The 16,300-nt window shown below is 38.4% G+C and overlaps 1 protein-coding gene across 1 annotated transcript; it reads right to left on the bottom strand.

The window, feature by feature from the left end:
- Window positions 1–1,814: 1,814 nt before the first annotated feature.
- On the bottom strand, window positions 1,815–14,900 carry LOC104456297 (histone-lysine N-methyltransferase ATX2). Its single transcript, XM_010071062.3, is given in 26 exon segments — window positions 1,815–2,310; window positions 3,375–3,520; window positions 3,619–3,722; window positions 4,350–4,445; window positions 5,719–5,796; window positions 5,884–5,945; window positions 6,693–6,710; window positions 6,713–6,970; window positions 7,198–7,396; window positions 7,566–7,634; window positions 8,251–8,307; window positions 8,430–8,491; window positions 8,599–8,664; window positions 8,734–8,851; window positions 9,081–9,128; window positions 9,406–9,525; window positions 9,658–9,828; window positions 10,509–10,606; window positions 11,115–11,207; window positions 11,908–12,113; window positions 12,671–12,775; window positions 12,879–13,002; window positions 13,179–13,398; window positions 13,500–13,574; window positions 13,677–13,728; window positions 13,905–14,900. Coding segments are annotated over 25 exon segments (3,003 nt in total). The 5' UTR covers window positions 14,267–14,900; the 3' UTR covers window positions 1,815–2,310; window positions 3,375–3,378.
- Between the last annotated feature and the right edge of the window lie 1,400 nt (window positions 14,901–16,300).

The following is a 16,300-nucleotide window of genomic DNA, read 5'->3' as shown; positions in this document are numbered from 1 at the left end:
TAAGTTGATTAGACTATGTAAGATTTATGAGGGAGTGACATAGTCATTTGATTTTTAATTAACATTAAGGCAACAGTAACTACATGGATTTGAGATAACAATTTCTTAGACAATTTTAGTTTCATACTAGATCTAATAATTGGCATAACTAGAGCATTCCAGCAGGAAAAAAACACACATTAAAGGCCACTCAGTATATTTTAGGTACAGTGACTAAAAGATGAATAAGTTGAGGAAGCAGAGAAGGCACAAAAGCTTCTTCTTCTTCTTCTTTTCCCATGTAGAGATTCACTTTAGTAAACCAAATTCAACTACTTGCTCCATTTGTAAGTGGCAACGTTAAATTTAGGATTTATCTTAAAAAAACTACATTTTGAAGCAAATTTTGTTTCTATAGTTTAATTGAATGCTACATACATTGTTTGTAATTTAGGTTTTAATTCACAATTTATGATTCCTTTTTGGAATTAAACAACCGTTTTCACTTTAGTTTTTCAGGTAGATTTTCATTTGGCAAAATAAGCACTTGCCCCTTGACCAAATTGCACAAAAGCTTCTCAATTACTGCATTTTATGAGATTTGGCAAGAAACTACATGTCAGAAAGATTAGTTATGGTTTAACATTTCCAATTTCTTTGCATTGGCACTTCCTTACCATGCAAAAAACTTGGACATATTGCTTTTGCCAGGAAGAGGATGGCCAAGGTGTACATACTATCAATGGGAACCTTGCACCCACTGTTAAAGGACACACCACAATTTCCAAGCTCCCAAAACTACCAAACAAGTTCTAGCACTGACATATGTCTACCCTGTTCCAGTGACACGTTCACTGTCCTTACCTTGAATAACAACGATGAACCAATGTTTTGCTTGACAATGCAACTAGAGAAAGGTAAGGATTTAACTACATCCTGTCACAAATTTTCTCTCTATTGAATTTGATATTTTCATTTCAAATATGGTATTAAGGTTGAATTTCTATTAGCTTTCCAATTTTCTTATAAATACAAATCTTAAAAGACAACCATTGGATAGACATGCATTTAATACAAATGATATTATTAGTGTTTTACACTCCTCACTTTAATATGTGGATTCTTTAGGGAAAAATTATAGAATTTTTAACCAAAGATTACTGACAAAGGTGGCAAGATAGATCATGGATCCATTATTTAACTAAAATTTAGTGGATCGTGTGATGTATGAGTTAGCTCAAACTTTGTAATGGGTTTGGCAGAGCAAAGCCAATTGTATATGGCTTTTAGGGGGTCTGTTTGTCAACAGGTTTGACAGGTACTATTTTGTGAACCAACCAGCACTGGCCTAAGCTCAGATTCTATGCATTGTTACTCAAGTAAACTGGTCTCTTAATCAATCTGCAGATTATGTCTCAAAGCATAAAGGTGTACATAATTCATTCTGATGGCTCATTGTTCAATCAACGAAAAATGTGTCTCATTCAGGAAAGGATAGGAGAGTAAAAGCACAACTCTCTTCAATTAATTAGGAGCAAAGCATTTTGCAAAGGTTAAAGACAAATGAACCTTTCATTTGAAAACTAAATAAGTGAATCTTCCCGAAAGCCAGTAGACCCAGAGAGCCCCATCCCTTCTTTTAAGCCTCATGCTTTTCTTTCAAGCCAAACTTCACCAAACAAATGCCAAAATCATCTTTATCTTCTTTAACAACCTCACCTAACTCCAACTTAAGACTTCAAGGGAAATCAACCAGATCCATAGTCAATTTCAGCAAAAAGCCAGCATCCACTAATTTTCATAAAGATCTAAAATAAAGAGAAGAGAAAAGGAAATTGATGAAGAAAGTTGACTTCAACTGTACAAAATGATCACTGTATTATATGTACACTTCTCTGAATTAACTATTCTACAAACTTTCTACAAACTTTAAGCATAGTCAAATGGATGCCTGAGCATATCCAAAAAAAAAAAAAAAAAAAAAAAATGGATGCCTGAGAATGAGGCCAGCAGAAGGTTGCAGCTAAAACAGAATGTGGATAGTGAATCAAAACATCCTATCGCCTCTATTTTCTGCTTGGAGTTTGAGTCTTTATGAATCAATTAGGAGATCCTGAGTGACCAAGTGAGGACAGCTTAAGGAAAAAGATGCTGAACTAACGGACGAGGGCACCAGGAGGAATTAGATATGATGTAGAGGATGAGACAAGGGCTATAAAGAGCACTATATCCTATCCTCCACAGTAAATGACAGGCTGAGATCAATAGACCGGAAAAAGGTAGCAAACCGCTCCATGAGCCTCATGGGCATATTTTGGCAATGAGAAACTTCTGCACAAAGGAAAGAGGGATATAGTTGTCAGCAAAAGAACTAGAAGATGTACAAACAAATGATTTATACACAGTAATGATAGCATCAAAAGCCATTGACAGAATGGGAAGACAAGGTAAATTGAGAACAGAGTGAGTAGAGTCACTCATGTAGCAGAAGAGGAGTGCAGACCCTAAGCGCCTGAGCTTTTGAATTTAAGGCCTTCGTTCAGAAGTATAGTCAGATGAAAAGTGCCACATTAAGGCCAAAAATTGGAAACTCTAAAAAACCAAGACAGTATGATCTGAAATTAGTGTGTCATCTACCCCTTGAATGAGTCTCAGGGAAGGCTGTCAGAAGATTAATCCCCTTTCATACAAGAAAGCTGAGAACAGTCTGAAAGCCAAAGGAAAGAACAACTGTATGACATAGCAAATTCTGATGCAGCTTCAATTCCAGCTTTGTCCTCTTCACAAAGGCATTATTGAATCATATTTCTATTAGTCTCAAAAAGATTAAGTCTGCCCATAACAGCCCTCCGAGACCAGGGAATATCATGATCTTGTGGTGAATAGGACCAAGCAAACAAAAGGAATCTAGACAGGACAGAGACACAGAGCATCAATTGATGGTAAGGAGAGACCAAGACGTGCAAATGGGATCTGTCTCATCTTTGTAAGCAATCTCATATATTTATCTTTGGTAGGGCCCGACACAAGTATCTTAGAGATGGATATTAAAGAGCATCCTCATTTGACTGCATAATTTCATGCAAGCTGAAGCACTTAATAGGACTTCACTCAGGACCAGCAACATGGGAAAAAAATTCAAGAAAAAAACAAAGCAGCAGGGATACTGCTGATTTGGTATAAATGCTGCACAAAAAGAAAACAGTACAAGAACAAGATGAGTGCACACAGGATACAAGACTACCACAATATGGAGGTCAAGAAGAGAGAAGGGGGAAAAGATGTTGATTAGTATCTAGTCTTCTGTCAATGGATTAACATTTAGAAGGGGGAAAAAGAGAAGCTCAGAGAAGGCTTATTGCCAAAGACCAAAGTCACTCCAAAAGTTGACATACCATTTCAATCTCCTTTCCACTCGACCAAATCACTGCGAGGCACATAGAGCTTTGCTGCTTGCTCTTCCGCTTCAGTGTCATTGACAACCCCACGACATCCAGGGAAGCCACAGTAACAAGCTAATTGTTCATCAATTGAGAAAAACCTGAGATGCATAGAATGAATATCAGTAACAAAAGACACTGTAAGAACTAGATACATGAAGGAAACATTTTTATGCAGATCATTCAAGAAACACATTACCGATAATCATAGGTGAGCTCTTCCCATCTTTCAATATCCCTTTTGGCAAAGATAATTATGTGCTCATCACCGTTAACACTGATGACTCTAGAATAACAGTTTGGCTGCACAAAGGTAAAGTGCAGATGAAATCAGAAGAGTACCAAGGAGAATAAACATATGGCATAACATTCTTATATTGATCCTATGGCATGAACAGGTCCGTGTGTTTTGTGTGTGTGAGAGAGAGAGTACTCTCTAAGAGTACCAAGGAGAACAAACATATGGCCTAACATTCTTATATTGATCCTATGGCATGAACAGGTCCTAGTGTGCGTGTGTGTGTGTGTGTGAGAGAGAGAGAGAGAGAGAGAATACTCTCTTGAGGTAGAAAATATGACCAGCTGTTCACATAAAGAGACAGTGACCAACATGTTGACACACTAGATGCACCACAGTTCACCTACAATCCTCAATCTTAGCCTTACTAATACACAAGCTTGCTAGTGTACTCATGACAAGTATTAAGACATGATTTTGGTTAGCCTGCCATAACATAACCAGACCTACAATCACCCTAGATGGGAGGAAAAAACCTGGTGCTCTATTATCAAGCAATAAAGTTCTTCAAGCCCATTTCCTTTCTTTTTATAGGAAAATAAATAGCACTTCACACATATTAACAAGCAAACTATAATGCTCAATCCAATTATAAAGCAGCAGAAAGTGCAATATAAAAGAAAAATGCGCACTTCACATGAATGATTAATCAGATGAGCAATGCTTCCGGCTCTTGTGGCATCAATAACTCGTTCATCATCAATTCGGAACATGTATGTCCCAGCACCCTGCATGAAAATGGGGAAGACAATAAAAAAGATTAATTGCTTTCCCTGTCATGAAAGGTCAAGACAATGCGTGCAAAGGGCCTTTCAACAAAGAATCAACCATGCCTTCACCAAACACAGGAACAAGTTGCTTTAAGTTAACATAATCAGCAAGGTAGCATGACATGCATCTTGAACTGAATACAAAGAGCCAAAGCATTCTAGTTCTGTCTGCAATGAACCATTATGCTCAGAAAGCAGCATGCATTTTTGAATCTGAGAGAATTTTCTGAATATAGAGAGCCAAAGCATTTTACTTCTGTCTGAAATGAACCATTACTCTCAGAATGCAGTATATATTTTTGTATCTGAAAGAATTTTCTGTCAATGATGTACCTCTAAGGAGTGCTAATATGAGTACTATTGAAGTTCGCAGAAAAACAAAAATTTGACAACATTTCCACTGTGCCTGTTTCCATTTATACCATGTGTGCTCCTGTATTTCACCTAGCCACAGTATGTAGCTAATATTTACATCCAAAAATTAGCATACCTAACCTTTTTTTTTTTTTTTTTTTTGGCCAAAAGAATACCTCAACTCTAAAGACACAAAATTGACATCATTTAGCTCAGAATGCAGAAAATTGAAGATCCTAGCAAACACAGGGAAAAAGCACTCTTGACATTTCATACTCGAAAGGCTCTGCTTTTTCTTTTGGAAGACCATTAGCACAGAAACCTGTTCAGGGATCTCTCCTTCAAAGTAGAGGACAGAACATTCACGCACACATACAACCATAAACAGTGTAATGACATTGTTGCAAAAACAGAGCAAAATGTACAGAGAACCTCCAGTTTCTAGCTTCATCATACAGCACCCTCATTCAAGAAATTCATACAGCCCCTCATCCTTTACAATGCTAGCAATGCCCAAAATAACTCAATCAGAGTCATGTCTAAGACATGCATTTTGATTCTCCAAACATGAGAAAAGACAGTCACAACATGTAGACAATCTAGATGATCATCAACAAGACGTTCATTTGATTGTTTTGTTTTTCTTTAGAAATTTGACAGATAATAAAATATACATCACCCCAGGACATTATGGAGCAATGCTACTTTGACACGAATTCTTTCACCCATCCAAGTAGCAAGCAAAGCAGACAGCAGTATGTTAAAGTATCTTTATCTTCATCCATTCCATTTTCTTTGGTTTTCTATTCATTTAGACTGGTACTAGCATCCATCAGATGCAAAAGCAGTACTGTGACAACATCATGTCAGAACTCACCACCAGTTTATTGTATATGAAGTGTTCCCTTCTGTCAGCTATAGGAGGTCGAACTAATTCGCCTGAGTACTCAATGACCTACATAAGGAATTTCAAATTGGCATAATATCATTAATCAAATGTTCATAAAAGAAAGAATTACAAACAGATTAACAAACTGCATACCATATCCCCTGCCCTGTGTGGTTGCTTAGTGAAGATACCGAATCCATGTATTCCTGATTTACCTAAAGCAATGATCATCCCACAACACAGCAACATAGAGATGTATGAAAATAAGTTAAATCGCAAAGGAAACCTCAATAGATCAATTATGACAGCAGAAAGGGAAGATAATAAATGTTACAACAAGCTGACTTCTTTTCTTTCTGATAAATCTACATAGACATAGAATTAATTAGAACAATAGGAGAAAATTCTAAGCAATCATGCAAAAGAGGATGAAATCTCTTGACGGAGCCAACAATGACAAGCAGAAACTCAAAACTATATATTTTTCCATGCTAAATCTAAAAAAACAATCTCCAAAACTCTCGGTAACTGGTGAAATGGAGCATCAAAAGCAGTCAGAACTACCTTATCTCTTTGTTCCTAGCATTTTATCATTGCTTTGCAAATGCATCTTCCTTCTCACACTTCTCTTTATCCTCCCTTCCAAGAGGATCTCCTCTCTCTAGTCTATTTTTTTTTTTTTAACTGGTTTTTCTCTACTCAAGGTGAAAGCTAAAACATACCAATATTCGATGTGTGTGTGTGTGTGCGCGCGCGTGCACGCGCGTGTGCATACATACATATATCTAACATATATTCAACTGTTGTAGCATTTGTTAATGGTATTGGTTTTTCTTTACTCAAGGTGAGTCAGCACTCATGATACAAGCTAAACAAAGAACTTCAAAAAAGAAGAATAGATCAAGTATTGGAAGAACCAAAAAAGAATGCCATAGCTAAATTCACTTTAACATTTTGCTTACCAAATGCTAATCTCTTTTAAAGGTCTGCCTCATGAATTTATACTTCTCCGCCATAGAAGATACGCTATCAGAAGTATCAACTTGATGGAACCTTAATTGGTGAAGACGAGAAGAGTACTTATTGACAGCAACTCCATTGGAAGGCAAGCCTGCCAATAAATGTTGACTGTACCCACCGACCAAGTAAGGCTGGTTCTCAACAAAAAGGCGTTTCAAGGATGCAGCAGCAAGTGCTTCAGGTTCTTTCCGTCCTCTTCTCCCAAAAGAGCTGTAAGGCTCTGCCAGACATGAAAAAAGGAAACAATTTTATCGACCAAAAAAAGACTTTCATTACGCAATTGCCAACATTTGATGCGTAGGGGTTAATAAAAGATGAAAAAAGGAAAAAAAGCAATGCCGTATAACTAAATGCCTAGAAAGCTACCATAAAAAGAACACAACTTGAGCAATTAACCAACCCATGGCCCCATTGGTGGAACAGCAGAGTAGGGAAAGCTACACTTACCACAACGAGCACATCCAGATGGATTAGAGGGTGGGTCATAGTTAGAACATTGACGCTCAATTTGATTGACATGCTCGTCCAAGCCAGGACGCTCATTAGATGGCTGTCTATGCTTCTTGCAGAAAGAGAGAAGACGAATGCAGTGTTCTTCATCTTCATCATCTATTGAAAGGAGATGAAGTCTTTCCTCATCCTCAAGCTATTAAATACAGAGACAGATAGATAACAAGTCATTGATCTACCAAAACTTTATGAGACGCATGCAAGCATTTGGCCCCGAATGTATTCTTGCTTTTGCTGGCCAGCAGTTGGTGCTTATGGAGTAAACACGTACAATAACCAGAATTCCAGGGGAAGATCATAAGTACCTCGACACAAAGACCAGCTGCTCTTGCACACAGTGGATGGTATGCTACTCGACAAGTATTGTTTGAGCACTGTCAAAAGAGGCACTCTGTAAGTCATCTTTAGGAGAAGAATAAGATTTTATTTCAACTCAACATTATAATTATAAGACCTGATAGGTGCTGGATGACCAAAGCACCGACCCAATAACAACCTTTACTCTTATTTCCATCATCATTAATTTCATTTGGATCACTGTCACCTCTGTAAGTATTGTTCTTTTCAGGTTCTCATCTATTTTTTTTTTTTTCTGTAGCATAATCCAAATGTGATCTTTTGACAGATAATTGATCTAAACCTTCAACATGATGCTAGTCTCAGCAGTTATGTCTATCGAGATATTGTGTGGGACTTCTACTTCTTAAATGAGAGAGAGCGGATCTTAATCTAGCAAACTTGATTTTGCTTAATTGCAAGAGTTAAGATTACTTTGTAAGAAAAAAAAGTAACTGGTGCCTACATTCCTTTGAGTAAGCACCCCATTTGACAGAACTAGAGATTTTTATTTGCATCTTATGTGTGCCTATCTCATGTGAGCGCTCATCAAAAGAAGAAATGCAAGTTAATCAAAGAACTTCCTTCCTTCTAGTAAACTATTCTAAAGGCCAAACTTAAGTAATAAACATAATCATCCACATGGAAACTTACTTGGATACAGGCGCCATATTGTACGCCACAGATGCTGCACAACAGCTTCCAGCGATCCTAGGAAAAGTTCAAGAAAATATCTCTAGCTTAACGACTGTAACTTGGTTATATTTGTAAAATAACTCATGAGAAACTCACTAAAAAGGTCAACATGAATGAATGTAAGAAATCAAAGATACCTTATTAATTCTACTGATACCATCAATGGGCTCCATTCTCTTCACATCGGACAAGCAAGTTTCTAAAGCAAAAAAGGATCATATGGCATGAAACCAAGAATTTCATTTTAAAAAAATTTCAACCAATCAACCATAATGAGAAGGGGAAAAAAATCCAAATAGCACAAACCTGGTATCCACATAGCACAAGCTAAATGAGCCCATCGCCCATCAGTTGTGGGTTTCATTGCACCCCCTACACAAAAGTCAAATGCAGAGTTTAGCATGTAACAGTAACCATATAGCACAAAAATCTAAGTAGTACCTATAACTGGGCAAAGACAACATGGAGGCAAAGGATCAGGAGCTCCTGGGCGACATAGATTGCATAACCATAGTACACCGTCTACTGGCTCTAACTCTCCATAGCATTTAGCATGAACCTAAACAAATAGTACAAACAAGTTGATAAAATTAGAAAATAGATGGTGATAAAATCTAGATTCCGCTGAAACGGGATAGAAAATCAAATCACGACACAGGATAACAAATGGACAAATTAGGTGAAAAGTGGAACAGGAACATGGGCTAGCATCAAACTATTAAACTTCTGCATGTACATCCAAGCAATAATACATTAGCCAAAAGATCAGAGTGCACTTGGGTACTCACCATCATTCTGCATTTATCACACTGGAGGAAAAGATTGTTTGCGTACTCCTGAAATTAAAGACAATTATCAGGAACAAACCAAGTATCCATTGTGTTAAAATGATAGAGTAACAATGAAAGGGGGGGTTAAATAGATCTGCTTGACATAAAAAGAAGCCCTGATCCTACAAACTAGCTAATCAGCAAAAAAGAAGGCACATAATGACAATGATTAACCATATTTAAATTGATAGTTAGTACTGTCAAGTGAGGAACAACCAAAAGTAGCACACAAATAACCATTAAGCTGCAAAAGCCTAACATGATGAAGAAAACAAAATTTCACCTCATCCATGTGACAGACACTGCATTTGTCAAGGTCTTTCCACTCAACACGAACAGGTCTATAACCAACTGGGAATTTGCTCATGGAGACCTTGGTCAAATGTCTGGATTTTGATAAACACTGTCAATACAAACAGAAACAAGTTTAAGTTGGGATACAAAATAAAGCAAACAGAATTAACAACCAGAATAGCAAAATGTTAACGTTGAAATGGGAACATAGATAATGTCATTAGGAAGAGGAACAGCATACCTGTATAAGTTTCACCACTTTAGGATTAGAGAAACCAAACATATGTGAACCATGTTTGAACGTCGTTTCCACACCAGCTTCAGCAATAACACCATCAGCCATACCACTATATGCCTTCTTTAATCTTTTGTAAATCTTATCCCAGCAGGCTGATGGTGTGGACCCTTTAAACTGGAATACATAATGCCAATGTCAATCATCACATTCAAGTAACTTAGTTTAGGGACTCGATGAGTGATGCAGAAAAAAGCCAAGTATCTCTCTGGCAGAGAAGTTCAGTAAACTTTGATAACTTTGGTTCAAGGGCTGACCAGATAGAAGTTCTATAACCTCACCCTAGGATGTAGTCAAAGGAACATGGTTAACTAAAGAGCTCCCATGAGGACAGTAAATCATCAAACCAACAACTAGTCATTAAAAAAAAAAGAAAGGGGCGATCATTTGCTAATCATTTATCTATTGGGTCTATCGTATCAAAGTAAACCTTGACAAGACATTTCCAAGCCTCTCATTGGTTACAACAGAGAATTTGAAAACATACTCTATAAAAGTGTTAACTATGCCAGAGAAGAGGAATCTAAGCTATTGTCGCAGCATAAATATCAGGGTCAATACTGACCAACTTTTGTTCTATGGATTTCAGAATCTAACTAAGATCAGAGACAGCATTAATTCTTCATACAGCTGCAGATGTGTGCACGATATGCCTATGCTATACTCTCGAGCAAATTCAAGCTCAAGATGATAGAATATTGAAAGCCAAAAACACTAAGTCATAGGATGTACTATTTCCTTTCAAATAGAGAACTTTAAAATGAAATTCAAAATCAAGTTTATCCAATACAATGTACCTGCTCTCCACTATCTAAAGATACTCTAAATAGAGGTCGGGTCTTCAATTCTGGGTCTCTCAACACCTCCATTTTATACGAAGCACGAGCCCTTGGATCTGAACAATTCAAAGAGAATATGAATAAGCAGTAGTTAAATTCAATCAAAGTAAGGGCAAATTCAATGGATTCCCTTTCAACTCGTCACCCTGTTCCTCTTTTTTTGGTCATCCAATTTTTGGGACACTTTCAATCAACTGAATGTTCTTCAAAAACTTTCAATGATGGGGTTGTTGATAACCCACAATAATTTTGACATCTTGAAGAAGAAGTGCCCATTAGTCTCCATTAGTCAACGAGACAACTTTTACATATCCTAAAGGTAGGAAACTAAAGCAAAAATCATCTTTCTATATACTCAATTGAATCATCATACGCAAACTAGAATTCTACTTTATCATCAATAGCTCACTCGGTGACACTTTATGGTTTTCTTATGAAAAGGTACATTTCTTTAAACGTAAAAGTCAATTCTTGTCATTTTCAGAAAGGTGTTAGAGGATGAAGAACCTAAGCAGCCTCAGAGTAGCCTGACCAACAATGTTAGATGATAAATAATTATGTTACCCTTAATTGAAGTAAACTGCCTCATGGCAGTATATCCTTCTGGCCAGATGTACTTTCCATCTTGAAAGAATTCAGAGTCCCTCACGATCTTGCCTGAATAATCATTGTAAAAGCTTGTGAGTACTATGTATGACCCTATCCCCAAGGATAATAAAAATTTGGTAAAATACCAAAAACATAGCTCACCTTTAACTAAATTACCACTTATTATCTAAGGATATCACTTTGCACCTTCACAATTATTCTGGTGTCCCTATTTATATAAATGCAATTTTCTTTCCAAGACAGCCTGTCCCCAAATCCTAAATTCTCACACTCACCCCCAAAACACTGAAAAATCAATCAAAAACCAAACTATCCAAACCCTAAGCAAAATGCTAAAATGAGTTTGCAAGGTGAAACAACTTGGTCTTTTCAATGTAGGGTTTTGTTTAGAGATACGCAAGTGGTTTTTGCAAAAGTAGAGGTATGTAGGTGGTCATTAGGTCAAAAGTGAGGTGTGTTTTTGTTATTTCCCCCACTTATTAGTTCATCCAGCTATGATTAAATTAATTGGCAGGAAACATTGCCCATTTGAACTTTTATGCATTCACTCCACAACATTATCCATTACTCTACATCTATCGCAAGTCATGCTTCATAGTATAGAAGTACACTTGACTAGGAACCCAAACATGTCGTCAGAAGCAGTGGCAGTATCCATTACTCTACATCTATCGTGAGCCATGCTCCATAATATAGAAGTACACTCGAGTAGGAACCCGAACATGTTGGCAGAAGCAGAGGCAATTACCAAGGCTAATTACTTGCAGATCTCCCAGTACATATGGAAGGGTCCCAAGGCCCTCCAGTTTTCTTTGGCTATTTTCATTGCCCATGCAGTCTTCAGCCGAATCTCCACTCTCTCCATCTTCATCACTAGCACTTACACAATCATCAGTAGTACGGCCACTCTGCAGCAGAAGCATTCTTCTTGGAAGTCTTTGTTCACTCAGATATCTGATTGGAGCAAAACAGCTTAGTTAGCGCCAGAATTGTGCCAACCAAATTTAAGCCTCATCCCATGGCATCAAGTCCAGTCAAAACCAAATCAAATAATTTGACCAAAGCACCTTAAATTTCCCAATTTCTGGTATCATGATTATTTAAAAAAAAAAAAAAAACTAGAGGGAAAGAGTTTCTCAATTAGTTTTACAGAATAAACACTTTTTCATCAAGACACTCTAAGATTAGTCTGACTTATTGAATGAAAAGCAACAGATGTCCAAATTAATTTATTTATTTAACCAACTTATCTTCCTTCTTTTTGTGTTGGAGAAACACAAACACTATGTATGTATGAATGGATGTATGGATGCATCCACGCATGCATGTATAGCAACAACAGTCAAACAACCCTGTAATCTGTCTTCTCTATTTAACATTGCAACCAAAAATCTCCACAGCAACAACAATCATGTCCAAAACTCAAACATCTCATGACGGGATCAACCAAAACTTCAGATATACCGCTGCAAGTGCAACATTTCACCTAGAAGATTTCAAGAATAACTCACGTTTTTGCTTCTTCCAAAGCTCTAACAAAGCGAGGTTTCTTGCATTTCAAGTGCAAAGAAGAAAGAAGTCCTCTCAGAAAGGAAATAATCTGCTTTGTTTTAATCCTGAATAATAGCAAAATCAGAGTAACAGACAGACAAGTCAGTGAGCAAAATAATATGTATCTGACACTGAAAAAATATTCCTCAAGAAAACAAAATTCCAAACCTTGCAAAATCATGGGTACCGAAAAATTGAACAGAAACTGATCTGCCAACAGAAGTTTTATTTGAAATCCCCTGAGCACTTATGTGGGAATCATCCACAACAAGCCCAGGCCACATCGCATGACCTGTCAGAAAAGTCATATGATTGGTTTATAAGCCAACTAGTAAATCAACATCCATCAAATAGAAAAACGGCAAAGGTACATGAATACAGTCTCATGCAAACCTAAACTTTCTATTGTACCAGAAGAGCATAAGCACACAGAACAGAATTAAAAGAAGAGAACAAATATGCACGAACCAGTGAGCTTAGCCCACACGATATCCCCAGGTTCAGGCTCTTGGCAATCATCTAAGCTGGCAGCTAACACAACCATCTCTTCATAATCACATGCATCAGAATCCATACTTTTAATGCTGTATTTCAGGTTCATCTGCTGCATCTCATTGGGAGACAAGTAAAATTTGATCTTCTCATTTGCCAGAGCTATATCTTCCTTATCTCCATCCTCATACTTTACCTGCATGTTGTTCAACTCTTATCAAAAAATGTCTATTCTGTGCCACAATCCAGAGGCTAGTGATTTGACAACTTTTTTTACAGGAACTGTAGTGAACCTACATTATGTTTGTTTGTATCTGGATCGTAACCCAGAATACTGCCCGTGTACCAATCTGCATCCAATGGCCAAAAAACCTGCGACCCACATGCTTAGTTAATAAAATTTGCAAATGGAACATCTAATTAGTTGAATTACAGGCCATTTGCTTTAATTGCAAGGTGAAAGGAGATACTCACCTTGCATTGCAAACCGACGAAGATTTTGGGATCAGCATCATCATAGGACAACCTAGTCATGCCAAAACCTTAACCCATCAACAAATTTGACCAAGATAATAACAATATATCTGTAGTAAGTACCCAACTAAATAACCTAAGATGCAAACTCCGAAAAACACTCCCAACACGTCATCGAATCATATTTGAAAACCTAATCTCATAGAGGGCAAAATTTGATTAACTAACCTCACCCATCTTTTCTTTGTGGGCAAACCTCTAATGTTGTCTCTAACACTAGAGTCACGCTTCCTCCTCTTCCGCCGGTCACAGTAAGTGTTGCCATTAGGCCTTCGGTTCTCTCTCAACCGAGGGCCAGTCATGTCGTGCAGGTCACTCGAGCTCACTCCCAGTTTTGCGAGCTCGCCACCCCGACATTTCCTCTTCTTGCGAGGCGTGACTTCGGCTGCAGATTTAGAGCAATTAATGCCCTCGTCCATGCCCTCCCCCATTTCCATATCCTCGCCAAATTCCGCCTTAATGGGCAATCCCAATGCGGCTTCCGCGCGAGCGATCAGTATATCAAACAATGAGGGCGATCCGCACCGCATACGGGTCGCTTAGTGCGCCGCGAGTACACGTGGACGAGCGGCACGTTTCCTACGCGGGGACGCCTGCGAAAAGCACGAGCGCCCCCGTCGTCTCCCTTGCTGTCCCCATTATATAAGGGGTCATCGCCCCTGTCCATCTCGACAACTTCGGGGCCCTCCGCCTGGTCGGTGACGGAGGGAAGTTTGCGGGCCTTAATCTTCTTTGACATGGTGCCAGACGATCCCCTGGCGGTCAGGCAGGGGGTCGTGGCGGAGTAAACTTCGTCCAGCGACACGTACCGGACTGGGGTGGCCGTGTGGGCGTCCACGTTGGTATCCTCTTCCGTGGCTTCCGATTGTCGGGTCGGAAATGCCATAAGCCACGGAAGAGGGACAGCTACCTCCCCAGAAAACCCAATTCCCCACAGAATCGAAGTGGGTTTTCCCCTCTCCCTCGATTCTCTGAGAATGCGAACTCTCTCTTCCCCTCTCTCTCTGCTGCGCGCGAGCCTGAATCGATGCGAGCGAGGGGAGGAATCGAGGAGGGCAATTCGGGGGTTAGGGTTTTTGAAAGAGAGAATTTGAGGAGGGAGCGCTCTGCGCAAATTGGTCGGTTTCCCGCCGCGAGCAATGTGGAGAGAGAAAGAGAAAGAGAGGAGAGATATCAGTCCCTCTCAGTCATCTTCCTCCCCTTTTATAGCGGCTGCCAAGGCAGGATGAGGAGCACTATGCACGTGGCGGGGAGCCTCTTTTTTTTTTTTTTTTTTTTTTGTCATGTCCTAAAATGTCATTGGAAAAGAAGATTAGATCGCAAGAACATAGATTATGTTGGGTATGGTTAGGTATGATCTTTTCACATGTAATTTTTTATTTTATTTTTAGATGCTTGAGTGTGCGATGTATCGCTTGAAATCGATGTAATTCGAAAGTTTGTAAAAGGTCGACAGCGGCGGCGATGGGCGTTGGGGCGAGGTCGATAACTGTGATGGGGCGGCAGCGACGGCTGTGAGGATCGAGGAGTGGCGGCTCGACTCGATCTAAGCAGAGGCACTTCGGGAGAGAGAAAATGCATGTGGCGAGCATGGTGCCATCAGCACAAGTTCCCTTTCCTTATTGTTGATTGTGCTGCCGACATCACGGTGGTTTGCAATCGTTAGTGACGCTGGGTTACAAGTGGAAAACTAAACTGGACTCAACCAAGTAGCGGTTGTGCAAACATGGCGACCTCGACTGCGCAATCGGAGAAGATGGAAACTCAATTCAAAGTGTCTATATTCGTGTTATGTCCGGCAATTTATTATCATATTTTGTCCTTATTGAATTTGATGTAAAAATGTTCGAACGATCAAATGCAGCATGTTTCTTATATTGTCTTTTATCTTTGACCTCATCAAGTAATGCATAGATTATCACACATTTTTTAGAGAGCGAAAGTGTCGACTCTACTTAAATTTTTAGGCTTAATCGAATGACTCAAGTTTTGAAACTATCGATCACTACTATTCCTAAGTTGAAATATTTCTAAATCTTACAATATATATTGCCACATGTTAGTCATTGACCAAATTCTAATTTATCTACGAGGAGAGTGTTAAATTTTTTTATATATTACACGCAAGGAATAGATGTTTATGGTCCACAAAAATCCTCCATTCGCTTTTGAGGAAGATTGTTCGAGCTAAATTTAGCATGAACCAAGCACTTATTTTTATTTTTTCTATTGCCCCGGCATATTCTAAAATGGCTTTTTTTTTTTAACAAGACAATCTTTTATGGCAATAGGAAGATAATCCGCCTTTTGATTATTATGCAAGGAAAGTTGATAATTGTAAATTCCACAAAGAGAAATAATCTCATACAATCTCAAGAAAAGTTAATTGTTAATACCATAGAAGGGCAATAATCTCATACCAAAAGAAAGCTAATAATGGTTGGTACCATAAATGGTAATATTTTTCATATAATCTGATATCTGGCCATATTACTAATTTGTGGGTGATATTATCCATATTAAATAACTTACCGAGAAATAAGGTTGAAGGAAAATACAAAGCT

This window comes from Eucalyptus grandis, chromosome 8 (genome assembly GCF_016545825.1).
Source record: "Eucalyptus grandis isolate ANBG69807.140 chromosome 8, ASM1654582v1, whole genome shotgun sequence".
In the NCBI taxonomy this organism is placed as follows: Eukaryota; Viridiplantae; Streptophyta; class Magnoliopsida; order Myrtales; family Myrtaceae; genus Eucalyptus; species Eucalyptus grandis.
The sequence above is the reverse complement of the archived record's forward strand: the minus strand, read 5'-3'. Positions and strand labels throughout refer to the sequence as shown.